At 42.8% G+C, this 12240-nt stretch overlaps 1 protein-coding gene across 3 annotated transcripts in view; it reads left to right on the top strand.

The window, feature by feature from the left end:
- Positions 1 to 12240, top strand: part of ELAVL1 (ELAV like RNA binding protein 1) — a 30671-nt gene continuing 18431 nt past the window's right edge. The window contains exons 1-2 of one of the 3 annotated variants that reach the window (XM_081935584.1): positions 1 to 205; positions 10514 to 10703. In XM_081935584.1, coding sequence (XP_081791710.1) covers positions 10532 to 10703 — 172 coding nt within the window. In that variant the 5' untranslated portion in view covers positions 1 to 205; positions 10514 to 10531. Of the gene's footprint in view, positions 206 to 269; positions 534 to 9138; positions 9161 to 10513; positions 10704 to 12240 lie in introns of those variants that run through there. The other 2 variants (XM_081935585.1, XM_081935586.1) reach the window with 2 other exon arrangements.

Below are 12240 nucleotides of genomic sequence, written 5' to 3'. Positions count from 1 at the left end.
CCCGCCTCCTCCTGCTGCTGCCGCTGATTGAGGGAGCGACTCGTCGAGCGGCCGGAGGGACCCCCGCCAGCTTTTTTTTCCCCCTCCTTCTTCCTTCTCCGTCGCTTCGCTGCCGCCGTTTCTTCGTCCTCTTCGTTCCTCCCCTCCCCTCTTCCCCGCCGCCGCCATCTTCCTTTCTTCGGCGCCTCGCTGCAGCCGTCGTCAGGTGAGCGCGGCCGAGGCGGTTGGGGGAGGGGGGAGGAGGAGGCAACGGGGAAGCTTTGCGGCCTGTGACGCGAAGGGGGCGTGGCCTTGGTGCTGCGCCTGCGCGGGCGCGCGAGAGAAGGATAGGCCGCGCGGCGCACGGGCCTTACGTGGGCGGGGCATGCCGTGACGTAACGGGGCGCGGGAATCGCGTCATAATCCCCGGACCGGCCTTAGAATTGCCCGGCGCGCGCGACCTGCTCTTGGCTCCTCCTCCTCCTTTTTTTTTCTCCCCCGGGCGGATTCCAGGGACGCGTTTTCCTCGACGAGGCCTCAGTTTTGGAAAGAAGGTAGGCTGGGCCGGCCATTTTCCTCACGCCGGGCATGGAGGCCGCGGCGCCATTGTTGCGGAGGGAAGGGAGGAAGGAGGGGCGAGTGGACAGGCCTCTTTTGCCAGGAAAGGCCCTGCAGGGAGGCCTTTCCTCGCATCTTTCTCCGGTCACCCACTCCCCCCCCCCCCGTTTTTAAAAATACCCCCACGTCGAAAGGCTTTAGCGACCTCTCCCTTCGGTTGAGGATGGAAACGCCAGATTTCCAGGCAAAATGGCCTACCTGGAGGTAGTAGTTGATGAGGCTCGGGGCTCTCTGAGCTGGGTCGTTTTAAAGAGAAGGGGTGCAAATCGTTTTCTCTGAATGCGGTATTTAAGCAGGGGGTTGGACTAGAGGACCTCCAAGATCCCTTTTCCAACGCTGTGGTTTTGCTTAATGAAAAAAAAAGACCAAGGGGGGAAGGAACATGGTAGCAGCCCTTCCAATATTTGAAGGGCTGCCCCAAATAAGAGGGAGACAAATTATTCTCCAAAGCTCCAGAAAGCAGGACTAACCAAGGAGAGAAGCAACCTGGAATTAAGGAGAAACTTCCTAATAGTGAGGACAGTTAATCAGTGGAACAGCTTGCCACCAGAAGTTGTGGGTGCTCCATCACTGGAAGCTTTCTTCTTCTGACTGGACAAACCGTTTTGTCTGGAATGGTATAGGGCTGGACTAGAGGACCTCCAAGGTCCTTTCTAACTCTGTTTTATTCACATCTGGAATATTGCAGCCAGTTCTGGTCATCACACTATAAAAAGATGTGGAGACTCTGGAAAGAGTGCAGAGAAGAGCAACAAAGATGATTGAGGGGACTGGAATGGTTTCAGAAATTGGGTATTTCTAGTTTAAGGAAAAGAAGGACTAGGAGGTGACATGTTAGCAGCTGTCCGATAGCTAAGGGGTTATTACAAAGAGGAGGGGGATCAAACTATTCTCCAAAGCACCTGTGGACAGGATAAGAAGCAATGGATGGAAACTAGCCAAGGAGAGAAGCAACCTGGAACTAAGGAGAAACTTCCTGATAGACTAATCAGTGGAACAACTTGCCACCAGAAGTTGTGAATGCTCCAACACTGGAAGTTTTTAAGAGGAGATTGGACAACGGTTTGTCTTAAATGCTATAGTTTTTCCTGCCTGAGCAGGGGATTGGACTAGAAGACCTCCAAAGTCCCTTCCAACTCTGTGATTCTGTTATTCTATTCTGTTTTCTTGCAGACGTTTCATTACCCAGCTAGGTAACAACATCAGTATCTGGAAGAAACATCTGCCGCCAACGACCCAGCTCAGTGAGCACCAAAGACCCCACATTTTAACCCTAGCTAGAAATATTCTCTAATATTATTTTATAAGATTATATGAGAAGAGTAAGGACATACATAGTTTGCAGTGCATAGGTTAAGGAAAATGTTAAATCTCATAGTGAATATAGTGGATGCTAGTCATTTACTAGGTTTTTTTTAAAGAAAAGGGGCTAAATGAAAACCTTATGAATTAACGAATCTGGCAAACTTTCTGCCACTGTATGATTTTTAACATTTTATTATTGCTATTAATGCAGGTACTCTTCGACTTACAACAGTTTATTTAGTGACGTTCAAAGTTACAACGGTGCTGAAAAAAGTGAATTATGACCATTTTTCACACTTAACGACCGATGTAGTATCTCCATGATCATGTGGTCAAAATTCAGATGCTTGGCAACTGGTTCATAGTTATGACCATTGCCGTGTTTTGGGCTCATGTTGGATACCCTTTTGCCACATTCTGACGAGCAAAGTAAATGGAGAAGCCAGATTCATTTAGCAACCAAATTACTATCTGCAGTGATTCACTTAACAATTGTGGCAAGAAAGGTATAAAATGGGGCAAAGCTCACTTAACAAATGTCTCACAACAATAGAAAATTTGGGCTCAATTGTGGTCGTAAGTCGAGGACTACCTGTACATAACATTTCTGTCAGGAGGGTAAAGCTAAATACTTTATCCTGGAGAGCCAGTGTTCGTGATAATTAAGAGTGAACACTGGCCTAATTGGCATATACAGTGATCTAAAATGTTGATACGCTATAATTATTTATGGTTCTCATTCAGAAGTCTGTAGAGATTCTCAGCCATCCAGATCATGGTTGTCCCAAAGGTGCTTTTTCATGAGGCCACTGGACTTTTTGGTTTTTCCTTTTGAAGGCATTTCGCTTCTCCTCCAAGCAGCTTCTTCAACTCTGACAGGATAGTGGGGAATAGAAGGATTTATACTCCTTGCAGACAGCTGGTCATGACAAATGTGTCACCTGTTTGCCATCCCAGGTATAGAGCTTTGAACCTGGATCGCTAATCATTGCAGTGGCCTCTAAGCCAGCGATGGGGAACCTTTTTGGGCTTGCGTGCCATAGGTGGGGGGAGCGCAGGAGGGTCGTGTGCAGGCGTGCCGTCCCATAGTGCAATGTGTGACCCCCCCCCCCAGTGTGCATGCGCGCACTACAGCCGCGACCGCCCCCATTTTTCATGCTTTTTTCGCCCTCCCCAGGCCCCAGAGGCTTTATAAGAGCATGAGGAGGGCGAAAACAGCCTCCCCCCACCGGAAGCCCTCCGGAGGCTTCAGGGACCTCCAGGAGGCTTCCCTGAAGCTTCCGAAGCAGTCAAAACGACCCTCTGAGCAAAGAGGAAGTCCATTCCCAAACTTCTGGTTTGCCCGTAGGGCCTGTTTTTCAGGGAAGCTCATGAAGCCTCCGCAGGGCCTCCCGGGGTGGGGGGTGGGGGCAGGTAGGCTCTTTTCGCCCTCCCCAGGCTCCTATAAAGCCTCTGGAGCCTGGGGAGGGGGGAAATGGCTTTAAAAAAGGCTGAACTCGGCTGGCCAGCTGACAGGGCAGCACCTCGTGTGCCCTGAGAAATGGCTCTGCATGCCACCTGTGGCACGCGTGCCATAGGTTCGCCATCACTGCTCTAAGCATTTTTGGCTTGATAGTTGGAAGACTGGCACTTACTATTTCCCTGTTATAGAGAAAAGTTAGAAAGACACACTTTGGTGCTTTTCTCCATTAAAAAAAGACCAAAGTTTGGTGAGGGAACTTTCTGTGTGAGCTACTATTATAGTGCTATTGTTTCCATGCTTTGCTTAGAATCACTGCAGTTTGAATTAAAGACCTGGTACTTCACAATAAAAATACAAAGATAGCAGAAGATCCAACTTATACTGGTCACATCTAGTAAGAAATTGTTAGAATCTTTTCTTGACAGATCAATATTAGACCAGACTTTTTCCCCTAAAAAGGGAAGGTAACAAAAATGATGTGGTAAGCACTTTATATGTCTGTCTTGAGTGCAACAAAACCTATTTTTGATACATGTAAAATTGGAATTAGAAGGTATTTAAAAAGAAATAAACAGTTGCATCAAATAAGAGGTTTAATAAGTATGCCATGATGTGTAATTTTGGGGGACAATCCTTTGTCCAAGATGGAATAAAGACTCCTGCCTTGGGCAAGGGGCTGGATTAGAAGTCCTCTGAGGTCCCCTTCCAGCTCTATAGTTCTACTTTAATTAGAAGGAGGGAATGTCATCGAAGCATCATGAATGTATGTCAGTATACTGCATATAACTCTTTGGTTGATGGGAGGGAAGGAAGTGAGGGTATATTAGCTTTCACAATAGCCTCTAGGATACAGATCTGAGGTTGCACAGAGTAGGATTAAGGCACTTCAGTTATGGCATATTGACTAGAATGTGCTAATGCTGACTAAGGGACTTGCACTGCCCTTAGTAGCACCGACTAGTGCTCCCTGCATAGTAGTATGTGGGTAAAATATTCCACATCATTTCTATACAGCATGTAATAAAAAGTGTAAAAGCTTTGATTAGCCAAAGTCCTTATGGACAGCAAAAGTCTATTTTTGGGCTCATTTATATATATATATATATATATATATATATATATATATATATATATATATATATTGCTAACATTTATATATAGAAATAGTGATTTGGAATAAATGTGGGAAAATTTGTTATATATTTCTTAAGATGTTGGCTATTTTTTGGTCAGAAACCCCAAAGGCAAAATCCAGCTAGAAAACCAAGGAGTCTATGAAATACCATGCAAAATATGCCTGGCCACATATATAGGGGAAACAAACAGGAGAATAAATGCACGCATCACCGAACACAAGAACGCAGTAAGAAAAAAGAAAAAAACTTCCTCCCTTTTCCAGCACCTTAAAGCTACAGGACATGAAATCAACTTTACAATAATACAATAGTAGAGTTGGAAGGGACCTTGGAGGTCTTCTAGTCCAACCCCCTGCCTAGGCAGGAAACCCTATACCGTTTCAGACAAATAGCTATCCAACATCTTCTTAAAGACTTCCAGTGTTGGGGCATTCACAACTTCTGGAGGCAATTTCTGTTCCACTGATTGATTGTTCTCACTGTCAGGAAATTTCTCCTCAGTTCTAAGTTGCTTCTCTCCTTGATTAGTTTCCACCCATTGCTTCTTGTTCTACCCTCAGGTGCTTTGGAGAATAGTTTGACTCCCTCTTCTTTGTGGCAACCTCTGAGATATTGGAATAATGCTATCATGTCTCCCCTAGTCCTTCTTTCTCTTAAGCTAAACATACCCAGTTCCTGCAACCGTTCTTCATATGTTTTAGTCTCCAGTCCCCTAATCCTCTTCATTGCTTTTCTCTGCACTCTTTCTAGAGTCTCCACATCTTTTCTACATCGTGGTGACCAGAACTGAATGCAGGATTCCAAGTGTGGCCTTACCAAGGCATTATAAAGTGGTATTAACACTTCACGTGATCTTGATTCTATCCCTCTGTTGATGCAGCCTAGAACTGTGTTGGCTTTTTTGGCAGCTGCTGCACACTGCTGGCTCATATTTAAATGGTTGTCCACTAGGACTCCAAGATCCCTTTCACAGTTACTACTACTGAGTATGGTATCACCTATACTGTACCTGTGCATTCCGTTTTTGTTGCCTAAATGTAGAACCTTACTCTTTTCACCATTGAATTTCATTTTATTAGATAGTGCCCAATGTTCAAGTTTGTCCAGATCCTTCTGTATCTTAAGCCTATCTTCTGGAGTGTTGGCTATTCCTGCCAGCTTGGTATCATCTGCAAATTTGATGAGTTCCCCATTTATTCCCTCATCCAAATCATTGATGAAGATGTTGAAGAGTACTGGGCCTAAAACAGAGCCTTGGGGTTTGAAGGAGCCAGGTTAATCTCCAAAACAGAACACTTCAACAAGAGAATAATTATGGAAGCCATCGAAATAGAGAAACACCCCCACAACATGAATAAACGTGATGATACCTCCCGCCTACCAAACATCTGGAAACCAGCCCTAATCAACAAACGAACACCACCCAGGCCGTTACAATACAAAACAACAATGCACACACAGCCAGCACCAATCAGCACCAATCTACCAATCATGATACAACCACACAACCAATCATTCCACTTACTGAAACAAAGCCAGCACCCCATCCCCTCCCACCAAGATTTACAGAAAGACGGCAGCTCCGATCGCATTTTAAGCCTAGCCGACAGCAGCCTGAAGATGGCAAGTGAGATCTTGCCGAAACGTTGCAAAGACAATCTCAATCCTACACGGGAAAAGACCCGAATACAACAAAACCAGCATACCTACACCCGTGAAAATCTACGAAAACACACACATGCCTGGATGGTCTTCTGTAATGAGCCGAAGGACAGAAAGGGGGAGTAGTGAGCTCCCTCCCATGCCAAATATGGGAGGGAGCTCACTACTCCCCCTTTCTGTCCTTAGGCTCATTACAGAGGACCATCCAGGCAGAAAACCATATTTTTATTTTTAATGTTGCCTTTTTATATTTTTGTTGTATTTGTGCTGATAAATAAATAAAGGGAGACTAGTATAGATCTATTTCAAGTTATTTAGCTCTCATCAGCTAGCCATACCCTTACTGGGATTTGGTTCAAATTCCAATAAGGGTTCAAGCCCAGGTTCAAATCCCAGTAAGGGTATGGCTAGCTGATGAGAGCTAAATAGCTTGAAATAGATCTATACTAGTCTCCCTTTATTTATTTATCAGCACAAATACAACAGACACGTGTGTGTGTGTGTGTGTGTGTGTGTGTGTGTATGTGTATATTGAAGCAGCAAGTTCAAACATTTCAGACTCCGGCTCAACATCCAGGATACCGAGTACTTAGAGACTGTCACCACCTCTGGAAGGCTTCAAATCAATGGAGAAAACCTAAAATTGGCAAAAATTCATTGATGTGTTATGTGGCAGACAAAATGCCAACTGGTGCTAAGATTTACAAGACAACCACCTGCCCTGTATGGCACTGAACACAGGGCAGCAACAGCCGGGACCAAAAGCTCCCTCCATGCCATGGAAATGCGAATGCCGTTGGGTGTTGGGCATCTCCCTTCTTGACCACATCACAAATGACACCACTCTACAACATTTTGGTGTGGCACCAATTATAGAGAAGATGAGAGAAGGCCGGCTCCGCTGGTATGGCCATGTCTTGAGGGATGGGATCCTCGCAGGCGCCCAAAACAGAGATTGCAAGATACCATCAACAAAGATATGCAAGACTCGAGCCTGCACTGTGGAGATGCAGCTGACCATGCAAAGTGGCACTCAGTGATCTGAAAAGTGGACCCTGCACTTGCGGGAATACGCTAGGAAGAAGAAAGAAGTAGAGATTGAGCTTGGCTTCGTTTCTGTTAGGTGTGCTCAATTTAACTTCTGACTGGACAATTTGCATGGCAAATTTAGGCGAATGATGTACATTAGAAGTTAATGGATGCGGATTGGCTCACAAATGGCTCATTAAAACAAAATTTAGCTTTGTATAGACCTTAAATTATATGCAGACAACAGGCATAGTAACCATGAATGGATGATGCGTATCTGCCATATAGTCAACTATCAATGGTATTTTAAAGGTACTGTCAAGAAATGTGCTGCAGATTAGCAATTGGTAGAGCATCAATGAAGACTTTGGAATAGATACTAAACAACCTGTGCCATGTTGAGTCCCCATTTCAGAGGTATAGCCTTAAATATGCATAGGAAGCAGGGGCAACTTTGACTTCCTGCTGGCTTCCCCAGTGAGTTTCCTTGTAGGAATCTGCCAGGGAACATTGGAAATTCTTCCTCCTGCCCTTCCTTGCTGTCACCCTGCCATATTTTCTTCCACACCTTCCTCAAATTCCTGCTGGCTTCCCTATTCCCTTTGCTTGTGGGAAACTTGCAGTGAGAAAGTTAGTGGGGAAGCTGGTAGGAAGTTACAAGTTCAGCAGGAAGGTAAGTGGCTCCTGTTAGGTAGGGTAGCAGCAAGGGGGTGCAGGACTGGAGGAGTATGTGGAGTGCATGAGAGGTGCCGCACTGTTCCCTTAAACACCATTGACTTTGGAGACCAAAAGATGGTTGGTTATCTTTCTTGCACCCATGTTCTGGATACATCAGAAATCGCTGCCCTGTGTAATTTCTGCAAATCAATTGTAAAAGAAATAATCTAAAAACAACCTTCAGGATAATTCTAAGCAAGTCATTTGTGAGGAAGAACATTTGGGAAGGAAGCACATAGGTTGGCAGTAGTTGACGTAAGTGTTCCTAAAAGCTACAAAGGGCCATCTTTGGGAAGCATTTAGCTGGCAACTGCGATCGGTATTTTAGCAAGATAAAATGGGGACTTCAACTTTCAGAATTCCCCAGCCAGCGTGTTTGTGAAATACTTTCTGCCTGTTACATCTTATTCTGCCTGGTGCTTTGGAGAATAAGCTAGAACGGAACAGAATAATGGAGTTGGAAGGGACCTTGGAGGTCTTCTAGTCCAACCCCCTGCTCAAGCAGGAGACTAGACCATTACAGACAAATGGTTATCTAACCTCTTCTTAAAAACTTCCAGTGTTGGAGTACCCACAACTTCTGGAGGCAAGTTCTTCCACTGATTAATTGTGGTAACTCTCAGGAAATTTCTCCTTAGTTCTTTGCTTCTCTCCTTGACTAGCTTGCATCCGTTGCTCTTGCCCCTACCCTCAGGTGCTTTGGAGACCCAGATGAACACATTATTTAGCTTGGGATGGGAGCACACTGAATAAGAATACTGAATAAGAATAAGTTTCATCAAGCATGTCGTTTGGTTACAAGTTTTTGTGCGATGGTTTTTACAATTAAGGATGCGTTCACTAATTATCCATTAAATATAGTTAAATATTTCATTGAGCATTGCATGTGTTTTTTTTTACTTCCCTGCTCTTGTACCTTATGTGTTGTCTTGTCTTTTTAAAGAAAAATAAATAAACATTTATAAAAAAAAAAAAAGAATAAGTTGATCATTTCTTATCTCTGCTGATTATCTTTTCCAAGTTACTCTTGGTAGCATATGCTGACAAACCAAGCACGTATGTTCTTGGGAGTATAAAACATGAAGAAATACATAAATTGCCTGGTGTATTTCAACCCAATGGATTTTCAGAATGTTGGGATCCCTTCTGTTGCTATTTTATGTATGTATGTACGTATGTATGAATGATTAAGCTAAAAATGTGACCTTTCTTACTGTATTTCAGATTGACATTTTGAAAGAAGATACCAAAGGTTAGACAGTTTAGCGTTGTGATTTTTAAAAAAATAGTTTTTGTTTTGCCAATAGGTCCATTCTTGAGTCTTCTGAAGACAATTTAAAAAAATCATAATTGAAACATACATTTTGAAAAAGTAAATATGGTGTAGTGGCTGAATAGAATAGGGGTAAACAGGAATAATTTATTTGTTCAAAATCTGAGTTTCTGTTACTGATAGACAGCATTCTTAAACATTGCTTTTCCTTTTTTATTGGATTATTCTTAATAAAACTGCGCATTATTACTTTTACTGGTCAGGCTCTTGTAATAGGCAGTGTTATTAAAGATGAACTTTCTGTGTAATTGTTATGTGGAAATAATAATCCAGACTTAAAAAAAATTTCAACTGCGGAAGAGGGCTACAGTTCCCCTTGCTGAAAGGCCTTTTCTGTTTAACTTAGGCATGTATTTTGTCCACTGTCACCCCCAGTGAATTTTACTTCCTTTTTTCTCACCACGGGCCATGAAACAAGCTTTTGTCCCTGGGAAAATTTATGTCAATTAGCATTGGTTCCCTAGAGTACGTGTGCGGAATGGAAAGGGCAGGGTATGACTCCCACCGTGGTATTATTTCCAGAATAAATTGGAACACATTCTTGCTGAAAGTTCTTGTTTAAACCCTTCGGCCTTACTCCTTCCTTCTCTCTCTCTCTGTTTGAAAATAGAAAATAGCAGTTTAGTGACTAGTCCCCTAGGAAGATTCTATGGTCTAGTTCAAAATCATTGTGTTTGCTAGCAGTTTTGCTGAAAATGTCCTCCATAGACACACATTTGTGTTAAATTGTGATGTCATTCAAGTGTATCTGGAGGAAGAAGGAAAAATCTGCTTTTGAGCAGGCACTTGTGCGGCTGGCACACACAGATCCAGCTAGTTGTAGGCTGGGCATTGTTCTGAGGACGGAGTTGTGTTTGGGCATCTGTTGTTGAATGTCTAGTTGCAGCTGGCAACTATAAGACCTGTGGACTTCAACTTCCGGAGGGAAGGAAGGAAGGGTCTTGGCTGCATAGTGGTCAGAAGGCAGCATTGCAGGCTAACTCACTGCTCACTGCCAGCAGTTTGATCCTGATCAGCTCCAGATTGACTCAGCCTTCCGTCCTTCCTCCCGAGGTCAGTAAAAGGAGGGCCCAGATTGTTGGGGGCAATTTGCTGATTCTGTAAGGCGCTTAGAGAGGACTGTAAAAGCAGTGAAGCGGTCTATAAGTCTAAGGGTTAAGGCTAAGTGCGATTGTAAATACACGTGTGGGATGGGCAGCTTTCGAGAGCGCTGTTTCGACTTCATTTTGCCTTCTCTCTGAATAATCGAGCCCTGCGCTTGCCTTTTGACAGGTTTCATCTCTCGTGAAGATGTCTAATGGTTATGAGGATCACATGGCTGATGACTGCAGGGACGATATCGGAAGGACAAACTTAATCGTGAACTACCTTCCTCAGAACATGACCCAGGACGAGTTACGGAGCCTGTTTAGCAGCATAGGGGAGGTTGAATCCGCCAAGCTTATCCGCGACAAAGTGGCAGGTAAAATGGTCCTCTTTTTTTTTTTACAGCTACTTACGATGACGATTGAGCCCAACATTTCTGTTGCTAAGCGAAACAGTGGCTAAGTAAACGTTGCCCTATCTCACAACTTTACTTGCCACCGTTGTTAAGAGAATCGCTGCCATTGTTAAACTAGTAACATGGTTATTCAGACATATTTCTGCTTTCCTCATTGACTTTGCTTGTCACAAAGTTGCAGAAGGGGCCGCTTGACCCCGGAGCACTGCAACCGTCGTAAATACGTGTCAATTGCCAAGCCTTTGAATTTTGGTCACATGACCATGGGCGTGCTGAATGGTCGTAAGTGTGAAAAATGGCTCTAAGTCACCTTTTTCAGTGCCACTGTAACTTTGAACGATCACTGAATAAACTGTTGTAAGTCAAAGACTCTCTTTTCGTGGTATACTGAACTCTTGCTTGTCAATGAGACAGGAGAATAATTTATTTATTTTTGCTAAGGAAAAAACCACACTTTTGTTCCTTCGGTGCAAAATAGCGATTGAACAGTTAATTACGTGCCTCCTTTACCTATAAACTGGTGTCAGCCTTGATGTGGGTGTGAGTAGCTAAAAGTGATGACCTGTCACACCTCCTGATTTCTGACACAATTGTTGAAGAATGGATCTGAACATTCTTTTTTTTTATAAAAGTTTTTTTTATTTTCAAATCACAGCACACAAAATCTTCCTTCTTTACATACTGTAGAAAGTGTATCAGTTGGTTACAAAAGACTTTCGTGCATCTTTTCCAGTCATAAAGCATAATTCATATTAACTCAAGTATTTTAACTCAGATATTTATACATGTTACCATCATCATACCTCCATTTTCATTTGACTATAATTGTTTAAACGTCCTTCATCATAAAATATACCAAGGTTTAATACATAACCACATACTGGCGTTTCATTTGCTATTTCTAATATCCTCCAATAACACTGAATCCTTATGGCCTATTCTAGCTAAACATCCATAATATTTAGTAACAAAAATTTCTAATCCTCCTTTCCAAATCCCTGTTCACAATTTACATTCACTTTCCTTATGTTGTACACATACATACATACATACACACACACACACACACACACACACACACACACACACACATATATATATATATATATACATACGTTATTATCATTATCCCTCTTGACTGCATATCATTTCCCCCCTAATAATCAAGACTTAACTGAATCTAACTTAATCCTTTTTTTATTAACCTTTATATCTAATCCAAAAGGGTTTCTAATCTTCCTTTCATGAGTACCATTCAATATTCATATCGAGTTATTACTTATCATAACACTACACATTGTATACATTATTATCATTATCAATTATTTATTTAACTATATCTATTGTCACTAAATTTCACTAAGTTTAGCTAGTTTTAAATTATACTCTTCCATCTATCAACCTGTATCTTTCCAGTAGCAAAACAGTATCATGTCTTCTGCCATTTGTGGTGTTGGTCCTCTAATCATCTCCTTAATCAACTTTGTACGGACTCCTC

This window comes from Natrix helvetica (assembly GCF_964273705.1).
Source record: "Natrix helvetica genome assembly, chromosome: 1".
Taxonomy (NCBI): Eukaryota; Metazoa; Chordata; class Lepidosauria; order Squamata; family Natricidae; genus Natrix; species Natrix helvetica.
This window is presented reverse-complemented; position numbering and strand designations above follow the sequence as displayed.